The sequence below is a fragment of the Chinchilla lanigera genome, unplaced genomic scaffold (genome assembly GCF_000276665.1).
Source record: "Chinchilla lanigera isolate Chin_1 unplaced genomic scaffold, ChiLan1.0 scaffold00086, whole genome shotgun sequence".
NCBI classification, from domain to species: Eukaryota; Metazoa; Chordata; class Mammalia; order Rodentia; family Chinchillidae; genus Chinchilla; species Chinchilla lanigera.
The window spans coordinates 5121651-5146536 of NW_004955487.1; the positions used below are offsets into that span (position 1 = coordinate 5121651).

The 24886-nt window shown below is 52.4% G+C and overlaps 2 protein-coding genes across 2 annotated transcripts in view; one reads left to right on the plus strand and one right to left on the minus strand.

Moving 5' to 3' along the window:
• The window catches only part of Asap2 (ArfGAP with SH3 domain, ankyrin repeat and PH domain 2), a gene marked incomplete at its 5' end in the record, with an annotated part of 138851 nt that extends 126750 nt beyond the window's left edge, over window positions 1-12101 (plus strand). Inside the window, 7 exon segments of the mRNA XM_013504338.1 lie at window positions 1160-1412; window positions 3160-3294; window positions 4751-4910; window positions 7951-8000; window positions 8487-8557; window positions 8863-8985; window positions 9569-12101. Coding sequence (XP_013359792.1) covers window positions 1160-1412; window positions 3160-3294; window positions 4751-4910; window positions 7951-8000; window positions 8487-8557; window positions 8863-8985; window positions 9569-9643 — 867 coding nt within the window. The 3' untranslated portion in view covers window positions 9644-12101.
• Window positions 12102-12484: 383 nt separating this feature from the next.
• Window positions 12485-24799, minus strand: Itgb1bp1 (integrin beta 1 binding protein 1). The gene is made up of 8 exons (XM_005404395.2): window positions 24668-24799; window positions 20540-20641; window positions 18835-18938; window positions 17472-17550; window positions 16277-16413; window positions 14132-14224; window positions 13168-13317; window positions 12485-12748 (listed from the first exon to the last, which is right to left on the minus strand). The coding sequence occupies exons 3-8, from the start codon at window positions 18904-18906 to the stop codon at window positions 12677-12679; spliced, it is 603 nt and encodes a 200-aa protein (XP_005404452.1). The 5' UTR covers window positions 18907-18938; window positions 20540-20641; window positions 24668-24799; the 3' UTR covers window positions 12485-12676.
• Window positions 24800-24886: the final 87 nt, after the last annotated feature.

Consider the following 24886-nt stretch of genomic DNA (forward strand, 5'->3'; position numbering starts at 1 on the left):
CTAGAGGATTCTGGTTAAGCGAAGAGCACTGCGAGCAGTGAAAGGGCCTAGTTAGCTAGCATTTCTGAAGCCCATCAGATTAGCCTTGCTTGTGAAGCAGGTAATAGCTGTACTTGCTGTTTCTTAGAATGGGGAATAAGAAATCTTGTCACAGAGTTACAAACAAAACACAGTACCAAAGAGGAGGGCTGGCTCATTTTTACTCACCACCTTTGAAAAACAGTTTGAGCACTCTAGAGGCTGAGGCAGAAGGATTGCTGCAAGTTCCAGGCCAGCCTGGGCTACATAGTGAGGCCTTGGGTCTTAGTGAGACCTTGTCTCGAAAAACAAATCCAAATAACCCCACAGTTTGAAACCCCTGCCCCAGATCTCTTCTTTGAGATGTTCCTGTCTTAGGAGCAAGTAAGGAAATGGGTGATGGTCCCGGGAGGACCGTAGCAAGCGCTTGGCTCAGGCGGAGTGCAAACCTCACCTCCCCTTCAGCAGAGGGTGCAGCGTGTGGTTGGGGTCCAGAGCTGCTCACTGCCAAGCTCTGCATGCCCAGGCCGGGCCAGAGGCCTGGACTAGCTGCAGCCTGGAGTGGTTGGATGTCCAGTGGGGGGCAAGCGTGGTGCAAACTGCCACCCAGCCCCTGGCAGTATGTGTGGCGGGTGTCGAAGGCTGCACCAGTTGAGCAGGAGGAAGCAGCTCAGCAGGGCCTGGGACACGCCCTGAGTCGTGACTGGGTGCTCAGGTAGGCCTTTGAAAGGCAAGTTGCATCTGAGTAAGTCACTGAGCCGTGACCCCTCATGTGACATCCCAGTAAAGCCAGTGCTGAGGAACCCAGATCAGACTCCCGACTTGTGAGTCTAAAAGAGCTGTTTCTACTGCAGCTGCTCAGCTTTGCCAGGATGGCCCGAGGCAGCCAGAGACTACATGTAAATGGTGGGTGTGGCTGAGGTCCCATGGCACAGGTGGCGGCCCAGACCAGGTTTCAACCACCACCACACAGAGGAGTCTCTGGACTCCCATGCAGCCAGAAGGGAGAGCATCGCTGTGCCCTGGACCAGCCTGGGAGCTGGCTTGGGTGGATCGTGGCTGGGTGGCCGGTGTCAGGAAGGTTGCAGGTCTGTTCCGGAAACCCGTGGAACATCTCCCACCTCCTCTCCCTCCTCTGCAGCCCAGCCCCAACCGGCGGGAGGACCGGCCAGTCAGCTTCTACCAGCTGGGGTCCAGTCAGCTTCCACCCAGTGCCACATCTTTAGCCAGAGATGCTGCTGGCCTCGCCAAGGACAAGCCAAGGAGTTTCGTGCCCAACATCCTGCAGAACGAGACCTATGGAGCCATCTTGAGCAGCAGCCCACCGCCGTCCCAGCCCACAGCCCCCAGTGCCACCGGCGCCCCCCCACTCCCACCGCGGAACCTCGGCAAAGGTACCAGCCCCAGAGCGCACATGCATGCCATCAGGTTTGGGCTTCCGGGAGTTTGTCACTGCTTCACCCCAACCAGGTGACATCAGAAACCTACTGGGGAGCTATTTTCCTTTTGCTTCCTCAAGAGTTCCGTCATTCTCCTGATGCCAGCGTGGGTGGGGTTCTTGCTCTGGGCAGGGGTGTTGCAGCCAGGTGGTGGTTGGCCCCGGAGCTGGCGGAGACACTGCGTCCCTTGCCACTGTATCTTTCTGCCTGTTCCCCTTCCCCACTCTCCTCACACCTTGGCTCTTTTCCCCTCTGCCTGCGTCAGGGCCAGCTCGGGTCTTGCTCTTGCTGCTTATCCCTAAAACACTGTGAAATGCGGGAGGCACTCGGGGCCCACCCCGCCTCGCTGAGGAACACAGAGCCATCCTATGGGCCAGGCGAGCCTGAAATGCCAGGGGCTCGCCCTTTCCCCATCACTGCAGCGCGGTGCAGCTAGCAGGGCTCCACAGGGGATGCGTGGTTCCTGCAGAGACAGGACCGGAACACCCTGAAGGTTGGGTAGTTTGTTCCACAGCAGAGCTCAGCTGGCCTCTGCTCCTGAGTGGTGGCTGCTGTGCTTCAGGGACGGCCCGGTGCCGGGGCACAGGACTCCGGGGATTGTGCTGGTACAGGGCTGGTGGCCCTGAGCCAAGAGGCAGTACTGGCTGGGACTCAGCTGCAGGTGTGAACAGACTGCCCTGTGCTGTTGCTGTGTGTGTCCTCAGCAGTGTGGCCGGGTCCCACGGTCCCACGGCTATCTTGGGGACCTGTCTATAGGGTCCCACCTCATTACTTAGAGCAGTGACAATGAACCTGTCATGCAAGTCACTGGGTCCCTACCCAAGGGCAGGCCCAGGATGCAGCCCCCATGACCTGGGACAGCGCTGTGCCAGGCTGGGAGAGGATCCTGGGCAGGTGGAGGGTAGAAGCAGTCCTCACCACCTCACCAGGCCAGCAGCAGGGCACTCCTCATCCCACACCCTGGAGGTGCATGGTGCCCAGAGGCCAAGCTCACCCTCATCTTCTGAGGTCTGTGTGGCAGTGTGCATGCACATTTGGAGGGGGAAACGCATTCACTGTCTGGGCCAGGGCAGACGGCCGGGGCAGAGGAATGGAGCAGAGGAATGCTGAGCTCTCACCTTGGCTGCTTGGTGTCTTGGATCCGAGGTTTTACAGTTTTATCTCTTCCTGGCTTCTGCCCGTCCTTGTCTTCTGTTTCCTTTTCTTTGGAGGAGGCTTCACCGAACTGAGCCAGCCACACTGGTGTCAGGGTAGATTCCCACAGGACAGTGACAGGGAGGGTGTGGGTGCCACTGGGTCTGCCCCACAACCTTGTGCCCACAGAGACAAAGGCCCCACTAGACCCAGGTCCAGAACAGATAGGAGGAGTCAGGTGTGGTGGTGCACACTTGTGATCCCAGCACTCAGGAGGCTGAGGCAGGAGAGTCATGGGGAGGTCAAGGCCAGCCCCAAGTATGTAGACCCTGCTCACAAAAACAAAAAATACATAAATAAATGAACTTGGACAGATTGAGAAAGGCAGCAGGAAATGTTCCCTGGTCCAGCAGTCTTCCAGATGAGGGAGACAGAAGCTCAGGGTTCTACCTGCTGCCAAAGAAGGGCCATGGCGACCCTTTTGTGAGGGAGAGGATCAATAACGCAGTGTTTTTATTTCTGTTTTTGTTCTTTGTGCGTGTGTGCCTGTGTACACGCGTGGGATCAGTTCAGACAGCCTCCTCGGCTAACGCCCTGTGGAAGACAAACTCAGTCGGTGTGGACGGTGTCAGCAGGCAGCGATCTTCGTCAGATCCGCCCGCTGTCCACCCACCGCCGCCCCCTCTTCGAGGGACATCAACCAGTATGTTTTTTTTTTTTCCCTTTCTTGCCAGTGGGGCTCAGGTCAGATGGCAGGGGGCATTGTTGGCAGCCACCTGGAGAGGCAGCTGGGGGCACACACCTGCACGCGCACGCACACATGCCCACACATCCACACACCGACCACCACCACCACCCCCGGGTGGCTCCCACCCTTCCAGCCTGTACCTCCAGCGCACCCTCAATGGCTCACTCACTCTTCTCTGTCTTGCAAAGCGTTTCCGCAGCACTCTGTCCTCTACATCCTACCCCAGGGCCTCCACTGCCTCTGTCCATGTGGTAATTGTCAGTATCTGGGGACGGTTGTTACTATCACCATCTCTGTGCTCTGTTCAATGCCAGCATGTGGCTGAAAGTCCCTTGGGCCTCCAGGAGAGGCAGGGAGAAGGGACCTTGCTCGCGAATACAGAACCAAGTGTCCTTCCCCAGGACTGGCCTGTCTGCCTCAACTCTGGCAGGAAGAGTCCTGCAGGGTCTGGGTGTCACCACTTCCCATGCAGAGAGAACTTCCAGGCCCAGGTGCTTCTGGTTTCCTTCATTCACATAATTAAACAGCTAGCATGGTGTGGCACACCTGTAACCCCAGCATTCAGGAGGCTGAGGCAGGAGGATCGAAAGCTCAAGGCCAACCTGGGCTACATGGTGAGTTCCAGGTTGACCTTGACACAGACTGTGTCTCCAAAAATTTAACTAAAAAGTGGCTCAGTCACTCTGGATGCTGTGTGAGCAGTCACAGGCGGCAGGGCCAGGGGCAGTGTATTGGGGGGATGGAGGCCCAGCTTTGCTGAGACACCCTCGAGGTGATCAGCAAGGGGCTCATTTGGCCTCTCAGGCTGCTGTCCTTGGGCTGACTGGGGAGCTACAGTCTGCTTTTTGTCTTAAAAGTGGAAAAAGAAGCCAGGCGTGGTAGCACACACCTATAATCTCAGCACTCAGGAGGCTGAGGCAGGAGGAGCCCTGCAAGCTCAAGGCCAACCTGGGCTACATACTGAGTTTAAGGCCAGCCTGAACTACATAATGAAATCCTGTCTCAAAACAAACCAGGAAAAATAAAAAAGAATGAAAAAAGGAAAGCAAGACCGTAGACTGGACTCCTTTGTTTTTCCTACCCCCGCCATCCCTCTTTGGTCACCAAAGTCTGGTTCTCACTGGCTTCTCCTTGCCTATGTGTTAGCTCCCGTCCTGAGACAGCCACCATGCTCAAAGGCTGGCGCTTCACTGTCCTCAGAGGGCAGGTGGCAGGGGGCGGGGCTCAAGGCCAGCTCTGCCCGGGAGAAGCCCTCTCCGCCTCCGAGCCGTGGGGGTGAGAACCTTCTTCCTGCCTGCCCACAGCCCGGGGACCTCTGTGGAGCTGTGCTCACAGTCCCCAGACACGGCCACTGGGAGGAGGTGAGGCCTGGGCGTAGTGGAGGCTGACCCCCCACCTCTCCTCTCCGCAGATCCCCTGACCTCCACGCCACCCCCCTCCGTGGCCAGGCCACCCGGCATGCTGGAAGCCCTGGGCCAGCCAAGCAAGGCTGCACCGCCCACAGCCTCACAGAGCAAGCCCCTGCCACCCCAGCCGCCCAGCCGCCTGCCGCAGAAGAAGCCAGTGCCCGGGTGAGTGCTGCCCCTGCCCCTTTTAAAGCTTAGGCTTCAGGACATTTCACTGTGGAGATTTCCAAGTTCAGGACAGTGAGTCCCCAACTCTCAAATGTTCAGAGGTTGCTGTGTGAGACCCCCTCTTGCCAGATTTACAAGCAAATCCGACCTCCAGAGGTTCTACCAGAAGAGAATGTGGTCGTGAGTCGGGACCTGCTCACCCAGCTCATCTCTCTACTCTGGTTTTGTTTGTTTTGTGCAGTCTGGAATGGAACTGAGTTAGATTTTTGTGGGCTGCAGACACCGGTGTGTGGACGTGGCCCACTCCAGGTTCTGCCCACTGCCCACCAGAAGGTGGGGCCTCTGTGGACACAGCGCCAGCCTCTCCTCGCACCCCTTCTGGGCTTTGCCACTTGTTGGAAATGATGTCCTTTATATAGTTCCTGCCTCATAACCCGGGTCTTTATGTGGGAAAGTGTTTTGAGGGTCTTTGGTGGAAATGCTGTCCGGAAGCCCACAGCTGCGTGCTGGGTAGGACTAGGGAATGTGTGTGTGTGCATACTGTACTCCATGCACACTTACATCCCTTATACGTGTGTGTGCGTACATGTGTGCGTATTCATGCATGTATGTCTGTTCTGGTTTTGTTTTTTGCAGTACTGGGAGTGGAAGCCAGGGAACACTGAGCTACATTCCCAGTGCTTAGAAAACCTGCAGAACTTCATGAGCTGCTTTGCAAGGCATCTTTGTAAATGGAGCAAGCGTCTCAGACAGAGACGTCTCAAACAGAGGTGGAAATCTGCTGAGTGGTTGTTGCAGTCAGGGTTTGCAAAGGAAACAGTTTAATTCAGGACACATAATTTATAGGATTATTTTATAGTAATCTCCCAAAGAGTCAAGTACAAAAGTGTCCACACATTAAAGACCCAGAGAATCCAGCTGAGGGGATTCTCCAGCAATGTTCTACATGAGGCCAGCTGAAGACCTAGAGCCCATAACAATGCCTCCCACAAGTCCAGCCAGAGGCCTAGAACCCACGACAATGTCTAGTCTGTTTCACGGATCTGCGCTGGAAAGGCCCAAAGGTCAGTGCTGGAAGCTAGAAAGTCTGTGTCAGTGGGATGAAGGATCTGTGCTAGCAGCTGAGGGATCTACACTGGAGCCAGGAAGCAACGCTCAGAGTAAGGACCAGAGCTCTGCCAAAGAGAACCATGGCCATCCTCAGTGACAGCAGGACCTGAGAGCCTCCGATGATAACAGCTAAGTTCATGTCAGGAAAACCAGTGCAACATGCTTCTCCAGGAGAATCAGCAGCACCGTCTTCCCCTCCAGTTCTCCTTTTATGCTGCTGGCAACAACCCTCAGGTGGGCCTTCCACGCCCAGCACCATGCCGCCTCAATTCAGCTGGGGGTTACCAGTTGTCGATCCACCAGTGTTCCCACCCCTGCAGCACATGGCCATGCTCCTGCTGTGCTGCATGAGGCCCAGGCCCGTGTCGTGTCCTCCTCTCGTCCCTCACGCTGTGCCCTGATGCAGGCTCTCAAGCTGCTGTTGTTGGGGAAGCCGAGTCACATCCTGAGTCTCTGAGTAGGAAATGGCTTGGTCCAGGCGCTCGCTAGGGCCCCTGCACATGAGGTGCTGGCTGCATGTGTGAGGCTATGCGCGGGATCCAGGCGCTGCCCGGGTCCGTGCAGGGGCGGAGCCAGTGGTGGGGGCAGGAGGAGGACGGAGCTGGTGATGCTGGGCAATGGGAATCAGGTCCCAGAGGAGCCCACAAGCAGTCATGTCGTCAAGGAGCAGCCGACCCTCCCTGTGGTAATTCTGACCATGGGCCAACTTGATGGCGCATTCATTCCTGCAAGCAAACCATGGCCCACGGCCTAGTTGCACCCGCTGCCTATTTCTCTGTGGTCTTCGACCACCCATTGGCTTCTGGGCTTAGAAATGGTTGAAAACAAGCAAAAGGAGACTGCTATGTGGCACTGGGGGAATTATGTGGAGGCTGGACTTCAGGACCCGTGGATAAAGTCTGGTGGGCATGCGGCCACAGGTATTCACGCAACTTCTGTGGCTGCTGTCCTACCACGGTGGCAGAGTTGACCTCACAGCCCACAAAGCCTGAACAACTCACCGCCTGACCCTTTGAAGAAGGGCTGCTGACGGTGGTCTACTGGGAGCGTTCGGAGTTGGGGTGACTGAGGCCAGGGTCAGCCTGACGATGTTTGTCAAGGCGTGTATACCCAGAGATGATGCAGATTAAACGGTGGCCTCATTTTTAGACCTTTTCAGTTCCTTAAAAATAAGAGCAAAATCGTGCCGGGCGTGGTGGCACACACTTGTAATCCCAATACTCAAGAGGCTGAGGCCAGAGGATTATTGTGAGTTCAAGGTCATCCTGGGCTACATAGCAAGATCCTGTCTCAAAAAAGAGTAAAACCAGTGTCATGATTTCTCTGCCTTCATTTTGAGACTGCAGACACCAAGACCCAGGCGGGCGCATTCCCGGCAGCAGGGAAGTGGTGTGCAGCAGGGAAGGACCCACCTGGCTTCCTCCAGCTTCCTTTGCAGACAGCACTGTCACTCCCACCCTAGCTTTGTCCCTTGCCCTTATTTTCACTCAGCAGAGCTGATGTCCCAGCCTTTCTCGCGGAGCACACCTTTTGCAAAGCAGCCCCCGTATCCGGTCCTCAGGCCGAGCCCCGAGCCTGGGAGCCTCCACTTCGTGGGCCGTGCGGGACTCAGAGCTCACCAGTCAGGCCTGAGCCCTGACAGCAGGGGCCCATGGTGCTGGGCCAGGTCCTGGCTTTCCAGGACAGCTGGGCGGAGGAGGGGCTGGGTGGAGGAGGGTGCAGCCAGGGATGCCTCAGAGGAGGCCTGGCTTTAGGATCTGGCGCCAAGGATGCAGCATTCTGCTCTGGGCCCCTCTTCCTTTCTCAGGAAGAGGAGAAAAGTGGCTGGATGGGAGTGGGTGAAATCAGTGACAGGGACGGGTGTCACAGGGATGAGGGTGGGGCAATGGCCTTCGTGTCGGTAAATGTGCTTTCTCCTTCCCTACAGGGCTGACAAGCCGATGCCGCTGGGCAGCAAAGGCCAGCCAAGAGGGCCGGGTAATGGTTGACTTTTTATTTTATTGGCCCACATGTGCAGTACTTGATCCGTCCTCACGGGGAGTTGGTCCATGCACACAGCATCTTCTTTTTACTTCCCCTTTGGGAATGTGCTCGCTCTGTGTCTCACGCGCTACCTTCAGTTTTGCCCTTTCGTTCCCTGCTGGGGGCTGGGTTTGTTTCTGCATGGCCTGTAGGGGGCAGATTCCAGGCAGGAGCTCAGCCCAGGCTGCCATCAGCCTCTTTGGGATCTGGCCTCTTGCTCTGAGTTCGGGTGCTGCTCTTTGCTGTGAATTCCTGCTTGAATTCCCATTGCACACACTCTGGGAAGGCAGACGGGTCTTTGGGCTTTCAGGCGTCCTATGTGAGCTTAGGTCAGGCCTGACCCTGGCTCCTGTGGTCACTACTTCCATCTGGGGTATGAACCATGAGGCACCGGATACAGGTGCTCCCTTCAGCACTAACGAGTGGCTCTCCCTGGAACAGATGCTGTGGGTCCCCTGTCCAACGCTGCGGCCCTGCAGCCGCCTGCACCCATGCCCAGGAAGTCTCAGGCGGTGAGTGGACACCCTGCTCTCCTGCCCTGGCTGAACCATGAGATCCATGCCCAGCTCCTTCCACTTCCCTGGCCAGTCAGGGCACACTAGGACTCCCTCCTCTCCCTGGCAGCCATGAAGGGCCCATTGCATCATTCCCGGTTCTGTCTTGAGCGGTCATTAGCTGGGGCTTCCCCTTCCTCTCCCTGGTCCCATGCTGCACTGAGCTGCAAACCTTGAACTCAGGGCTTCCCAGGCTTGGGCCAGACTTGGAGTCTCTGCTCAGGTCTCTGTCCCCCAACCTCCATCCCCACATCCCTGCACAGGCCAAGGTGAAGCCCAAGCGGGTCAAAGCGCTCTACAATTGTGTGGCGGACAACCCGGACGAGCTGACCTTCTCTGAAGGGGACGTGATCGTCGTGGATGGGGAAGAGGACCAGGAGTGGTGGGTGAGTTGGGCTGTGCCCGCCTCCTGCCAGAGCCCACCCACCTGCCAGTTCCTCCTGCGCCATCCATCCTGCCACCCCCAGGTGTCCTGCTGGGATGCCACCTCTGAGGGTCCTGGCTGTTTCTGTGCGGCTGGCAGTGTCCAGAGCACATGTGAGGTCCCGAGACGAGACCCCTGCACCTTGGGGCTCTGGATTTCCAGACCTTGGCCCCAGGGCTGGATTAGTGGGGCGAGGGGGCAAGAGCAATGGCCTCCAGGGCAAGCCTGGATGGGGCTGGGGCAGGCACAGGAGGGATTTGGGCTCCTCCAGGACCCTGGAATTCAGCCTCAGTCCCCGTCCACAGCACAGCCCCAGTGTTCTAGCCTGAGGTCTCCACCCTGGGGGTGCTGCTGCCAAGACGCCCCCATCTTTCTGGGGAGTGAAAAAGCATCTGTCAGCCAGGCTGCCTCCCACCATCCTGCTGAGCCCGGGAAGCTGCAGGCCTGCAGTTCTGTCCCCACAGGAGACCCTTGGGAACGAACCTCCTCTCCCACCAAGTGCCCCCACACCGGCAGTCTTACACCCCCGCACCTTGTCATTCCAGATCGGCCACATTGAGGGAGATGCCAGCCGCAAAGGAGCCTTCCCCGTGTCATTCGTGCACTTTATCGCTGACTGAATCACCACTGAACACAGCCTTTCCACAGCTGCCCCATTCCGGGCTCACTGGTACCAAAACTCTCGTCACATCACCACCCTCGCCGCCAAGCACACTGCACAGCAGCAGGGTCTGTGCCCTCCCACCGTTCTGAGAGCCTCGAAGGCGATTTTTACATATAAGTGAATTGTTTTTATAATTTGCAGTTTTCATGAAATGTTACTGTACTTTTATCAGAAAAAACTGAATTTCCTAAGGTGAACCGAAAACTTACCTTAATTACATAACCAAGATCTCGCATCAACAGAAAGAGCTAAACCTAAAAATGTTGAAATGAAGACAGTTGGAAAGTCTTCCTGCTTTCCTTGGTCCAATTCTGGAGTTACTATTTTAGGAAGCAAATAAACTGCCACTCATAACGCACAGCCAGCCGCGCGTGGTGGCACATGCTTGTCCTCCCAGCGCTCTGGGAGGCTGAGGCAGCAGGATCCCAAGTTTGCCCCCAGCCAAGGCAACTTAGCCATTTGTTGAGACCCTGTCTCAAATAAAAAATGAAGAAAGGGCCAGGGGTGTCAGCTCAGTGCAAAGACCCTGAGTTCAATATCAAGTTCCTGGGGGGGAAATGAAAATATTTTATGGCACGTGAAAATTATGTGAAATTCACATTACACTGCCCATGAGTAAGGTTTCGTGTCCACAGCCATGCCCATCCATCAGTTCACCTTTAAAGACACACACTCCCTGTAAACCCACCCAAGGTCTGCAAAAGCAGCCTGGGGATTTATACCCCGCTGTGTGCTCCGCGCCCTGCCCGGCATGTGTATGTGACCTTTGTTGTGAACAGTCACGCGTAACCAAGCTTCTGGTGGCCCCTGGCAACCTATGGAAATACCAGTTGATCCCTTCCGGGTTATGACAAACCACTTCTGGGTTGGGTGAAAACCACAGTGATGAACTGCAGAACAGTTCCTTAACCCAGCTGACGTGCTTTCCATGTTTCCACATCTGCCTCCTCGGTTCCCCCAGGACACAAGCAGCTCTGCCTGTTGCTTCCTGTCGCGTGTGCCACTGACTGCCCTTTCTAGCCCCTGAGGACATCCCTAGCTTAGCATCTCGTGTCTATAGAACGCAGACGGAATGGTCGCTCCCCCATCTCGTGTATCCGTCCATTTGTACTCAGCAGCTGTCAGGAATCAAGGTCCCGGGGAACGCCTTGCTCCACACACCTGTCTTCCTGCTTAAGGCTATCAGTGTCACTTAACCTTACACTACTGGGGGTTGGGGAGGGTCAGGGTGTGAGAAAATCCCAACTCATTAGCGTGATCAACCCATCATACCTCTGTGAGTCATTGTGAGCACCACATTCGCAGTCAGGGACTGGAAAGCCTGGCCCCCTCTGGAGGTAAGCGGGCATGTGATGCCCCTCGGAACTTTGAATGAAATAAGATAACGTAGGCGCGCAGGCTTAGAAAGCGAGGTGGCGGTGCCGTACCGCGTGCATTACAGAGGCACGTTTGATCGCGGCAGCTTGTCTTCATGATGCAAGACTCTCGTAAGTGTGGATCTTTTAACATTCTTTTGTCAATTGTATTTTTGTTTGCTCTGATAAAGAACTGGAATGTTTTAAGATGTCGTATAGCCATTGCTTTTTGCCTTTCAACGTTCCAGGTAAATATGCATTAGGTCTGTAGTTAAAGTCCTTTTTTTTTTTAAAGCACTACATCTAATTTCACTACTTGTCACTTTCTGCTGTTTGAACCCTCTGCTGAGTCACTTTGCTCAGGCTTCAGGGCGTGTGCACACCCCTCCTGCACAGGGCTGCCCTGTGTGCCTGGGACACTGGTGCCAGCGATGGGAGGAATCGAGCTGGCTCACATCAGCGCTCGAACTCCAGGCCCACACTAATCTGCCAGCCCGCTGGCACCAAAACACCTGGAAGTACTTTCCCAGTCTACAATCTGCTGGTGCTCTCGAGGAGCCATGAGTGGCCCTCTCCCGAGGAGAAATTCTATTCACTTCCCCATGATCTTTTGCTAGTTATTTGCTCATGGCAAATTGGAAGGAAAGGAAAAAAAGAAAGAAAACCTGAAAGGAGAACACTGTAGATATCTATTTATATTAAAGTTTACATTTCATGAACTTCAGCTGCAGGATTCTGCCGCTTCTGTGTGTCAGCTCCCACGGATCTAACCTGGGAGGCAGGCGGCTCTGCGATCAGGTGGCCGCAGGTAGCTCCTGAGGTCGATCGGTGGGCGGCTCGCTATGCAGCCTGGGAGGATGCTGTTTGAGATGTATTATATTCAGTCCACTCACTTGATTACTTCAGTTTAGTTGCAGCGCAACTGTAAATACTGTATAACCGAAATTATTTTCATTGTTCTTACTGCAGTGATTTATAATTAGAGCATGTTTAATAAAGTTTACTCTCCTTGTCAACTAGTCGTTTGACTAGAAGAAAAATAAAGTACTTTTAAATGGATACGGTTTTATTCCTGATGTTTTTAATCTTTAAAGTATTAACTGACATCCTTTCTTAAAAAAAAATACATACACTAGCGGACTGTCCATGAGATCCTTTAAATGCTGCTTACTTTTAGCATGAGTGTAATCTTCTAAGATTCGCTAAACACTGGGGTTTCTAACCTGCGACCTTTGACAATGTGCTTGTGAAACTACCCTCGTGTATCCAAAGTTGACGGCGTCGCTCCATGCTCCACCTCCACCCATGGGCAATGACGTCCTGTCCCTGGGCGGCCGCACGGGCAGGCTTCATTGTCCTCAGTGTGGCTACAGGGAGCTTCTGCGGCACTTCATTGCATTTGAAAATGAAGTTTTGTTTTTATCCCAGAAAACAGTCCACCGTGTGTTAACCCATTGTGCATTTTAATACGGTAAAAGATGACTGGTGTTTCATACATCGTAACTTTCTTCAGAGAATTGGACTGGCGCGTCCCTTCCTGGTCCCCTAAGAGTTCAGCGTCCCAGATCGAGAGCACAGCAGTTTAGGAAGCAGCTGGATGCCGAGCTGAGGCGGCTCCTGCCCGGCTGCAGAGCTCAGGACTTCTCCGAGGTCAGCACAGAATCAAATGCGCTGGACAAAACCTTGCAGATGGCTTGTGCTTGCTCCTGCGTTACAAGAAAAGATTCAGTGAGAGCGGCGTTGACATATCTCATCGCGGACTCTGAGCACCACCGTCACGTCCATCCCTCCCACACCTGCACCCCACGCACCCATGCGGGAGCTCCCTGCCTGCAGCCTGCGCCCCTCGGCAGGGCAAAGGGCAGACGGACGGCACCGGTGGATGGCGCCTGGCCACACCCCGCTCATGTCACCCAGCTAGGTGACAATCCTGGGCTGAAGAGGATACTTCACAGCCTGCACCGGGGCAGGCAGCCAGCTGACCCGGCCTCCAGGAAGCATTCAACCTGAGCCGGGATGGGTCCTGTCACCGCGCGCTCTCCCAGCCTGTGAGAGGCTGTGAAGAGCTCCACTATGGCCACTCGCTAACTCCCGGGGAGCCCGCCAGGGTGACAGAAGCCCTCACCAGGCTGCTGCACTGGTAAACCCACAGACTGTACTCCTCGCTGCTGGCGTCTGTGGTCTTGAGGGCCAGTAAGCTCTTGCCTGCGCCCAGGCCGTCGTCGTAGCACACCATGCGGATGATCAGGTACAGAGCGTGCCGGTGCAGCACGTCCTGCAGAAACCAGAGATGGTGACATGTTTCACATCTTCCCGCTCTCCGTGTACTGACCGTGATGCCAGCCATGATGCCGCATGTCATGGTGCACACCTGTAATCCCAGCACGAAGCGAGGCGAGGCGGGAGGATCACAAGTGTGCATCCCATGTGGGCAGCTGAGACCCCATCTCAGGAAAAAGGGCTGGGGAGGTAGCACAGTGGCAGAGCACCCCTGGATTCGATCCCCGGCCCCGCAAAGGAGAAAGTGTTGTGAGACTTTAACCAGGATGCCCCCAGTTCAGGCAGAAAGTAGCTTATAAAGTTTCTCACCCCAAGGGGTCCCTGGGACACTGGGTGACGGAGCGACTTGCCCTACAGATCACACCTTCCTGCTCAAATGCCAGAAAGATGGGACAAGAGGGCGTGAGCTGAATGCTCATCTCTGCCACTTCCCAAGGTGACAGCTGCTTGTTTCGTTTTTGTGGTACGAGGACAGAAGCAAGGGGTGGTACATGCAAGGCGAGCACTATACCTCCAAGCTCCATCCAGCCCTTTATTCTGTTTGAGACCCGGTCTCATATGTAGCCGGGCTGGCAGCCAGACTTGGGATACTCCTGCCTCAGCCTCACAGGTAGCTGGAGTTGCAGGTGTGGGCCACCTCACCTGGGTGCGGGGTGCAGTGTGTGGACTGGATGTGTTCATCCCAAGAAAATGGCCATGTTCTAGCCCAGTGAGCAGCCAGCCACTCAAACAGGAGGCCCAACTCCAAGTAAGCTCTTCCAGGCCTGAGTTCCCAACTTCCTAAAACTTCATTCAGTTCCATTACTTACATATTGGTCTGACGTGGACACTTTGATACCATACTTGGAAACTCCCATAATGTACTCTTCTTCCAGTGGGACAAAAGGCAACTTTCCATCTTGCTTTAAAGTAAAAAACATTACAAGATGTACATTCAAATTCTGTTACCATCTCAAGTTGGATTAGTCCCTTCTAGTATCTGCTCCTTACAATCCACACACTTCAGAGACTGTGGGTACACGTAAGCCAAGCAAGACTTCTTCCAAGGGGCATTAGAGATACTCACCATTTTAAAACTGTTTATAGCCACAAATCTGGGCTTGACATCAGTCTACTTTTTTTGGAGATAGGGTCTCATTATAGAGTTCAGGCTGGCCTTGAACTCACTATGGAGCCCAGGCTGGCCTTGAATTTGTGGCAGTCCTCCTGCCTCAGCCTCCCAAGTGCTGGGATTACAGCTGTGCACCACCATGTCCAGCTTGACATCAGTCTACTTTTGCATACTGTTCTGTCGGTATGAGCTGTAATTCCAAATTTGAGATACCTCTCACAGAACTCTTATTAGAATAAAGGTCTTTATTTAGAGTCTAAAGTACAGTACTGGAGGTGTCAGGGCCTGAAATGATCAGAAGTTGGCCCTGGGACCATATTTCTCAGTCACTTTCCACCCTACCCAGATGGACAGGCATGGCTGGTGTCCCATGCTCAGGGCTTGGGGCTCGGGGCTCGGGGCACGCGGCTGCTCAGCAATGAGTCCTTGGCTTACAAGCACACTCGTCAGCATTGTGAACTGTTCAGAAATCAGGACATGTTAGCTGGTGGTTCCCTAACAGGTTACCTGGATGTAGCTCCTAAGATAGAACACGGCCTAATTTGTCTTTAAAATACATTAAAATACTCTCAATAGTCAGTAGATGGTCCATATCAGAAAGGTTTTTCTGGAATAATGAGTAACAGGAAATGAACTCTGTGCAAATACCTTAACCTTGGCTCCTCACAATATTATAGTAACTGCTTGTTAATTATTTCTCACAGATTTAATGCAGTTTCAAGAGTCAAAACCAAAGATAACAGTAATTACTATCCTATTGTCAAGCTGGGCGTGGTGGGGTGGCGCACGCCTGTAATCCCAGCACTTGGGAGGCTGAGGCAGGAGGATCATTGTGAGTTTGAGGCCAGCCTGGGCTACAAAGTGAGCTCAAGGCCAGCCTGAACTGCATAGCAAGACCCTGTCTCAAAAGTACAAGGGAAAAAAAAAACAACTATCCTATTGTCAGTAATGTCATTTCAACACACAAAAATTCTCTAGCAAGATGAGGAACATATCAGTCTTTTAGGAATGAAGATGACCCTGTAGTTTGAGAGAAGGCGGCACTCTTTTCTGTTTACTATTTCACTTAGATTAAACTGGGTGCTTCTACTTGGTTGAAATGACTTAGCCCTAACTAAATGCTGAGATAACTAATTAGAATAAAGAAAGCCAACCACAAAGAGTTCACTGTTGAACAGCAAGTGAGAGGTTCCCTGATTTCCCTCAGACAAGTAACTTGCTTTACCTCCATGAAGAACCACCGCACATGCCGCCCCATGAGCTAAGGGATTGCACTTTCTTATGACTGACCACAGGCGTCTCACTCATCCGCACCCACAGCACTAAGAGTACAAATCGGCCTCTACGTGCCGACTCTGCAGCTTTGCTGTATCTTATCCTTCTGAATTTCCCTGCAGGATGATGAGTTAGTTCTTATGTTCTTGACCTGGATAGATTTCTGAAACCCACCTCCCCTCCGTTCTTCCCGGAGACAGTGTCAGTGAGGGGCTGTGTTAGGGCTACACTGCCATGAATTCGCTTTCAACAAGATGACAACAGCAGACTGAGCTACAGTCAAGCCTTTGCCTGACTGTCTTAAAAACCCTCAGTTCCTGTTTAAACGAGGCTGTCAGTCCTGTGAAAGCCAGAAGTTCTATGTGTAGAGGAACAGACAGCATTGCTTCTTACATGCACAGTGTCCAAGGCACCTAGAACCGCCCAGGACCCCGGGATGCATGCTTGGCTTCAGCCTAAGACGGTGAGCACAGCGCTACCCAGTGGCTACTGAGTACATCTCCAACACTGTGCGTTTAGTCTCCTAACCAGAGGCTTTAAATTAAAATCTTTTTAAAAATATTCTTACCTGGGCAACATCTATGTAATTTATCAGGTCGAGTGGTCCTTCAAGATTTTTTCCCTCGGAGAGTTTCAGCTTCTCAATGGCACCAACATACTTTATTCGAAATTCTGCGCAGGTGTCTAAATTATTGTTGCTTTGTCCTAAAGGGGCAGGGAAATTTGTCACAGACTTCGAAAGAAATACAGTCCCCGGCCTGTCCCAAAGGAAAGCAGAAGCTGCCATCAGAATATGATTTTAAATATTTTTTCGGTACTGAGGACTGAACTCGGGGCTTTGTACTGAGCTACACCCCTACCTCCTCCTTTTATTTTTTATTTTGCAACGTGGTCTTGTTAAGTCCCTAAATTGCCCAGACTAGAATCAAACTTGCCATCCTCCTGCCTCAGCCTCCTGAGTTCTGGGATGACAGGCATGCACCACCAGGCCCAGCACCAATTATTATATTTTTAATGTAGAGGGACTAATACTAGAAAGTCCTTGTCTGCTATAAAATCTAGCCAACATAAAAATTACCACAAATGAATTATGATACCTGCCACACTAAGGAAATACTATGTGACTGCTTTTAGGAAGTGTTTATATAACAAAAAAGATGCTTCCATTTCTAATATCTTAAAAGATACCTGCAAGTAAAGGTAACGGACTGCACACTACAACACTCTCCTTTACAGACTGCCTCGTCTCACCCTGCTCTGGGTGAGAAAATGAATGTAGGATACACGCAGTTAGTCACTAGCTACTTACAGAGCTTGGGGTAGGAGCTGCCTTTGGATTTCTAATGAGCAACTAATTCTGGTGGCTGCAGTCACTCCGCAAGGGTCCGTGACAGCCACTGCCCTAATCACTGCGACTCTCAAGACAGCCGTCGGGGTAACTGGCTCCTTACCCCTCTACTCACCAACACAGCGGCCCTTGCTGTAAATGGCGGAGATCCAGCGGGACTCACCCTCGGCCCCTCGTGTCTCACAACGCTATCTGGAAACCGAGGGGCTGCCACATGGCGTTTGGCCCCAGGCCTCACTAAGAAGCCACTTGCCTGAGCGATGCTCCAGGGTGACGTGTCCACACCCACACATTTTGGCTGCCTGTGGACTTCAGGACGTGGCAGGCACACGGGACTCAGGGCACACCCGGAGGTAAAGCTACGCACACGTGGGGAGAAGCAGTGCTCAGGACTTGGCCCGAGCCGTCTACGCACCTGAGCTCTTGGTGGAGTCCGTGTCCAGGCTGGCCACAGTGCTGGAGCGTGACAGACCCCCCAGGCTGGAATCTACAGACTGAGGAACACAGGACACACAAGCCGCAGTCAGAAGCCCTGGCTGCACTCAAGCTCGTCACCAAACCGGAGATTACCATGAATTGAGCTGATACAAGTTCAGGTCAGCTATTCAGGAACATTGAGGGCAACAGGTTTTTCTAAAGTCACATTCCAGAGCAGCTTTCAAAAGAATATACTGTAGCTGGATGGAGTGGTGCATGCCTGTGAGCCCAGAACTTGGGAGGCTGAGGCAGGAGGATTTCCTCGAGTTCAGGGCCAACCTGAACTACATAAGTGAGATTCTGCCTCAACAACCCCCGCAAAAAGCCAACATTAAAACACAACAAAACATACACCGAACTGCTCTTCCTGTCACACAACATTATCAGCCTAAACCATTACCTCTCACACCTTATAAGATCCTTTATTAATATTCTCTCAAAATCCACACTGTGTTTTGAGGTCATTTCCACAGAACCCCAAGTGAATCCTATGCAGAAAGCCAGGCAGGGCATATGAGAGACCAGAAGGTAAGTGACAGGCCCAGAGTTCACACAGAGTAAACAACTGGAACTTTGGAAATCTAATTCCAAACTGGTGCTCCACGGTGACACCCAGGGTACCTGGCCCAGCAAGGTAACTGTCAGTTAAGTTTTTAAAAACCACAACAGAAAGTGGTTTGTCCCATAGAACTACAATGGTTTCATAGTTTCCTTAGAAATAACATTCTATAGCCGGGCATGGTGGTGCACGCCTGTCATCCCAGGACTCGGGAGGCTGGAGCAGGAGGATTGCCGTAAGTTCAAGGCCAGCCTGGGCTACATAAGTGAGTTCAAGGCCAGCCTGAACTACACAGTGAGACCTTTTCTCAAAAAGACAAGGGAAAAAAGAAATAATATTCTGTGAACATCTGATTCGAAAACTCGCTTCACCTAAGTTCAACCCATGCATCATTCCTTCAAACGGCGTCAAAAGTTCTCAGGTACAAGGTGTTAGCATACTGGGGAGTGAATGTGACACACATAGTGAACCCCAGAACCCACGAAATGCAGCCCTTTGCACCTCCAGTTTCCATCACATCAAAAATTCTTTAAATCTGTGTTTGTTTCCATGAGACTGTGCATAGTTTAATGGATTTAAGAATTTCAGGAAAATCTGCCTAAACAGAATAAAGTTAAACTAAACCAAGTATGTCTGTCATATCAAAAATGAGCCTCAGGCCCTGGACAGTGCCGATCACGGGGCAGCGAGACCTGGTACACCTGTGCCAACCAAGCGGCACCAGGAGCACAGTTTGCCCTACCTTGCTCTTCGTGCTGATCTCGCTACTTTGGGAACTGCTACTGCTGTGTCGCTTTTTGCCTTTCCGGAACATTTTTCACCATAGCGTGACACAGGGAAGAACCCCTAGAAGAAGAAAGGTCAGTTACAATGGCATCAAGAAACGCAACATCGGGGCTGGGGATTTAGCTCAGCGGCAAAGCGCCTGCCTAGCAAGAACAAGGTCGTGAGTTCGGGTCCTGGTACCGGAGAAAAACCAAAAAAAAAAAAAGAAAAACGCAACATCAAAGCTGGGTGTGGTGGTGCACAGCATGCTGGGAGGCTGAGGCAGGAGGATGGCAAGTTCCAGCCCTGCCTGTACAATTTAACAGTTGTCACTGTGATGGCCCTGGGTTCAATCCCAATGTACTCCTTTTACTTAAAAATAAATATCTACTCTTGGGTACTATTCAGTTCCTTTCTTTCCTTTTAAATTACAGAAAGCTGGGCTGTGTTGGAGCTCTTGGTAGGGCACTTGTCTACCACATGCAGGGCCCTAGCTCTTCTGGCTCCCAAAAGATTCAAGCTTCTTCCCTTAGCTGCTTCAGGATTGGAGCCAATTAACACTTGTTTACCACACTTCCACTTCCTGCCTCCCACTCCACCTACTTCCTGCCCCCCCTCCCACCTGCCAGGACGGAGAATAGCTTGACCTAAGAGCTGCCCTAAGGACCCGCCTGGGGACAGCAAAGCCAGGTAAGCAGCGGATGTCAGTGTCTGAGGTTTGTCCCCTGCCTCTCTTTGCATAGATCTACTTTTTAAAAGAACCAGTGCCTGGGAAACATACGACTTAGGCATGCCTGTTTCACAGGTGTGCAGATGATTATTATTATTATTATTATTTTTTGTACCAGGAATTGAACTCAGGACCTTGCACTTGCCAGTTAGACACTGTGCCGCTATTTCCCCCGCCCCTGTGCAGATTATTATTCTTGGACAGTTAACCTGCAGGGTGTGTAGCTCACAGAGCTTCCAAACACGCTCATTTTATCTTCGCATACCTATCCTGTGACATAGTCATTTGCTCCACACATTTAGTTTTTTGGTCTTTTAGGATAAGGTCTCCCTATGTAGCCTAGGCTGGCTTTGAACTCTCAGTGATCCTCCTGCCTCAGCCTCCCGAGCGCCGGAACCCCAGGCATGTGCCACAACACCTTGCTTGCGCCACAGATTTTATTTATTTATTTAATTTTTTTGGTACAGGGAATTGAATTTGGGACCCTGCCTTCCCAGGCAGGCCCTTGTGCCACCAAGCTATATCTGTGGCCCAATTTTATCTTTTTTTGCGTGTGTGGCATTGGGGATTGAACCCAGAGCCTTCATGCCGAGCTCCAAGCTCCCCACCACCTCCCCTTTTTAAATGTTGAGACAAGGTGTTGCTAAGTTGCTGAATTGCCCAAGCGGACCTTCAACTTGAGATCTTCCTGCCCCAGCCTCCAATAATGCTGGAGTTATAGCTGTGCACCACCACTCCCATTCACAGATGCTTTTTAAGGGCCTGCTGTGTGCCACAGACCGTGCTGTGGCTGAGCCTGACCCTCAGCGTGCTCCAGAAAGGTGGGTTAAATCTGCATTTTACAGATGAGCGGTCTGCCACGCAGCTCTCTGTGCCCGCTGAGTTGATGAAGATGACAGTGGAACACATTTGCTCCCAGGATGCACTTTAGCAGGAACAGAAATGCACTTACTACAGCTGCAGTGTCTTATGGCTTCCGAAGGGCTGGTGGAGAGCAGCCCACCCTCAGCCTTCTCTCATCCTGACATGGCTGGTTCTTCCAGGGACAGCGTGCCTGAAAAAGGAGATTCAGTGTGTCAAAGATGGCACAGTCAGTGAAAGCCCCCGGTCCTGCTCAAAGTTCCTCTCTTAACTAGGCGCCTGTCATCCCAGCACTCTGGGAGGCTGAGGCAGGAGGATCAATCGCCATGTTGGAGCACAGCCTGGGCAACTTAGCAAGACCCTATCTCCAAAAAAAAAGAAAAGCTGGGGCTATAGCTTAGTGCAAAGCCCCTATGCAGTTCCCACTGTTAAGGGGGATAAAAAGTTTCTGTAGTTGTAGACGTCACTCTGAGTACACCTATTGGCCCACCTGCCTGCCATGTCTGACCCCAGACCCAAAGCTCTTTAGCCAGCTGCACCATCCCTTCTTTCTCTTTTTTGCTTTGTTTGTGGAGCAGCGAGAAGATCTTAGGGGTCAGGGAGCATCTCGTAGATGCTGAGGCCATCTCTGTGAACAAAGCTAAAGCCTCTGACCTCAGGGGACAGAATTTTAGAGGAAGTCAGTGGACCTAAGACAAAACACATACAGCCAAGCCTGCTGGCTTCAGCACTTGGGAGGCTGAGGCAGGAGGATCATCACGAGTTGAAAACCAGCCTGGGCTACATAGCAAGACTCTGTCTCCAACAAACAAAAATGTTAGTGTACAACATATTGAACACATTAAAGCACAGACCTCCCTTGGGATGTGCAAGGGAATTAGGTCAGGAGCCCTGTCAATACCAAACTCCTGTGAGGCTCAAGTCCCTCACATGAAGGAATGTATTTGCATAGAAGCTACAGGCATTCCTGCCTAGACTAAATCATCTCTAGCGTAGGTATCACATCCAATATAGCGCAAACACCAAGAAAGGAGCTGTCACACTGCGCTGTTGAGGGAATGACAAGAACAAGCCCATATGTGTTCCATACAGCACAACTCTTTTGACTGTTTTCAGTCTTGGGTTTATTAAATCTGAGGATGTAGACCTCGGGAATAAGGACAGCTGACTGTGTATATAAATGCATTATTTATATACATAATGTTTTCTAATAAACAATTGTATTTACTTAGAAGCATTCAGAATGTCAACAAAACAGCTGCAACTTTTTTTGCAATTAGAGTGGTATTCAGTTAACAGAACAAGAATTATTTCATATAAGCTGCATCAGAGACAATTGAAGATGAAAAGCTACCGTCCCCATATATAACTAATTTGTGCTGTGACCAGCCGGGCGTGGTGGTGCATGCCTGTAATCCCAGCACTCGGGAGGCTGAGGCAGGAGGATCATTGCGAGTTCGAGACCAGCCTGAGCTATAAAGTGAGCTCAAGGCCAGCCTGAACTGCGTAGCAAGACAGTCTCAAAAAGACAAAAAAAAAAAAAATTTGTGCCATGCACCAACAAGAACCTGCTTTAAATTTCCATGCCAATTTACAGCTCCCATACTGTGCCAGGCAAGGTTAATGGCTACTGAAAATACTAGCAGGACAGGGCTGTCGAAAGACACGTTCAGTAGTGTGTTAAATATACAACGAAAAAGACACTGAACAGTTTAAAAACAAATCTTTTTTTTTTTTTTTTTTTTTTTGAGACAGGGTCTCGCTATGCAGTTCAGGCTGGCCTTGAACTCACTTTGTAGCCCAGGATGGTCTCAAACTCGCAACAATCCACCTGCCTCAGGCTCCCGAGTGCTGGGATTACAGGCGTGCACCACCACGCCAGGCAAAAGAAATCTTTGTTTGTTTGTTTTTGGTACTGGGAATCGAACTCAGGACCTTGCGCTTGCCAAGCAGTCCCTTGTGCCACTGAGCTACATACCTGGCCCTAAAAACAAATCTTACACAGCATTACATTTCAATTTTTTTTCTTCAAAAGGAGTGAGTTGTGTACAGGGGTGTTAAATGCTTTACAGACTAGGAAAAAAACTCCACTAGAACCAACTTATTCTTCATCATCTTCTTTACCGTCATCCTCTTCATCTTCTCCCTCTTCCTTCTTTTTCTTGCTTTTTTCAGCCTTGACAACTCCCTTTTTCGCTGCATCAGGTTTTCCTTTGGCTCGGTAGGCAGCAAGGCCTTTTTGTACTTTTTCTTCAGCTTGGCAGCCTTCTTCTGGGACGGCTGCTGCCTGTCATCTGCTGTGGTGTTATTCCATATTTCTCCGTTTCTTTGCACCATCACCAATGGAGAGGCCAGGATGTTCCCCTTTGATTTTTGGGCGATACTGGGAACAAGAAGGCCGAAGGAGGCCTCTTGGGCGCATTGAGATCCTTGACCTTCTTTTTTGTTTCTCCTTTAGGAGGAATGTAAGTTTTCATTTCTCTTTCATAACGAGCCTTGTCTACCTTTGCCATCTTCAAATTTTCCTTTCTCTTTAGCAGACATGGTCTTCCAGCTTTCTGAGCACTTCTTAGAAAACTCTGCGAAGTTAAGGGAAGCATCTGGGTGCTTGCGCTTCTCTTGGCAAGTTTGCACAGAGAATGCATATGATGATGACATTCTGCCTCTCCACTTCTTAGGATCTCCTTTGCCCATGTTTACTTGTTTTCCTCAGCGAGGCACAGCGTCTCCCAGTGTCCATCCAGCTATCACTTGCCCTGGTGCTAGCTCTACGTAATGATTTTAAATGACTTTTTTTTGGAGAGGGGTACCAAGAATTGAACTCAGGACCTCATACTTGCCAGTTCGATGACTTTTAAAAAATCTGATTCTATTTTTAGTGAAATCCTAAAACATCTCCTTAAATCCCTAGGACACCAGAATGATTTAGAAATGGCTTCTCCATAACCCCAGCCCTTTTCATTTTTATTTTGACACGGTCTGGCCAGCTAGCTTTGAACTTGTGCTTTGCCAGCCTCAGCCTCCTAAGCAGCTGAGACTATGTACAGGCATGAGCCACCACTCTTGGCTTTTTGCACTTTCTTTCCACATCAACCCAGGATCTCAGAGAAAAGAGCTTCTGTGGATGCTTCTGATACCTGCTGCTATTCTGACATACACTCTCGAGCAATTCATCCTTGCCTGTAAATTATCTGTGCAAGTGAATGAGGCCAAGGGTACTGACTGTCACTTGGATGTTCTGCAGACTCCTCAAGTGCATCAAGTGAACACAGCCTGTTCCCTCCGGATCTGCCCCTCCCTCCCCTCTCCCACTCCAGAAATCATTGCTGGTACAACCAGGAAATCATCAGCCCTCATGTCCTCCAGTCTCCACTCGGATCAAGCAACCGAGATCCCCTTACTGCACCTGAAGGGTGATCTAATCTAGCTCACTCTGTAATCTAATCTTTCTCACTCTCCCTCTGTAGCCCAGGCTGGCCTCGAGCTCATGGTGATCCTCCTGCCTCAGACTGCCTGGGGCTGGGATGACAGACGTGTGTTGTCTTGGACCACCAGCTCCTGCTGAGGGACCCGGAGCTTGGTCCTGGTCACGCAGGACATTGTGCTATCTGCTTACAGCTCTGCGGCTCTCCAGCCTGTCCAGGGCGGGGCTGGTTTGTTCTCCCCCTGTGCACGCTGCGCTCAGCACACTGGCTCCTGAGGACGTCGTGGGAGGCGACACCCACATGACACCCAGAGCTGAGCGCCTAGCAGGTGCCTAGAGGAGTGCCAGGGCCATAGAAACCGCTGACCCTAACTCGAATCGGCGAGGCTGGAGCAGGAAAGCCGCGTTCAAACGAGGATCCCACAGGCAGGGACGAGCCCAAGGTCACCAGGCTAGAGTCAGATGGCGGGGTTTGGGACCTGGACCTACACCCGCCTACTCGCACGTGCGTGTCACTGTGCGGGGAATGTGACAGCGAGGGACACAACCCTGTCCCACGGCCAGGGGGCGCGGAGGGGGCTCGGCCTCGCCCTGCTCTCCGGTGGCCCGATGCCCGCCCCGGGGACCCCGCCACCCCTCTCCGCACCCGCCCGCCGGGGCCCGGGGACAAGGCGGTCGCCGACTCCGGGCGTCCCCCAGCCCCACCCATCCGTCCCCGCCGCCGGCGCCGCCCTGGGCCGCGCTCCCGCCCGCGCCGCAGCCCGGTCCCAGGTGAGGACAGGCCGGGGCTCTCACCTGGTGGCCGGCCGCGTCCCCGGGGCCACGGTCACCTTCCACGCCGGGAGTCCGAGCGCCTGGGCAGCTACTCCAGGTTGCACTCCAGCGCCAGCTTTTCCAGCCCTCCGGACGTGTCCGCCAAGGCCACGCCCTCAAGACCGCGCGTGCGCAGTCCTCGGGCACACCCTCGGTTTCCGGACTTGGAGTCGCGCGGAACGTCTTCTGCAGGGCCCTCCA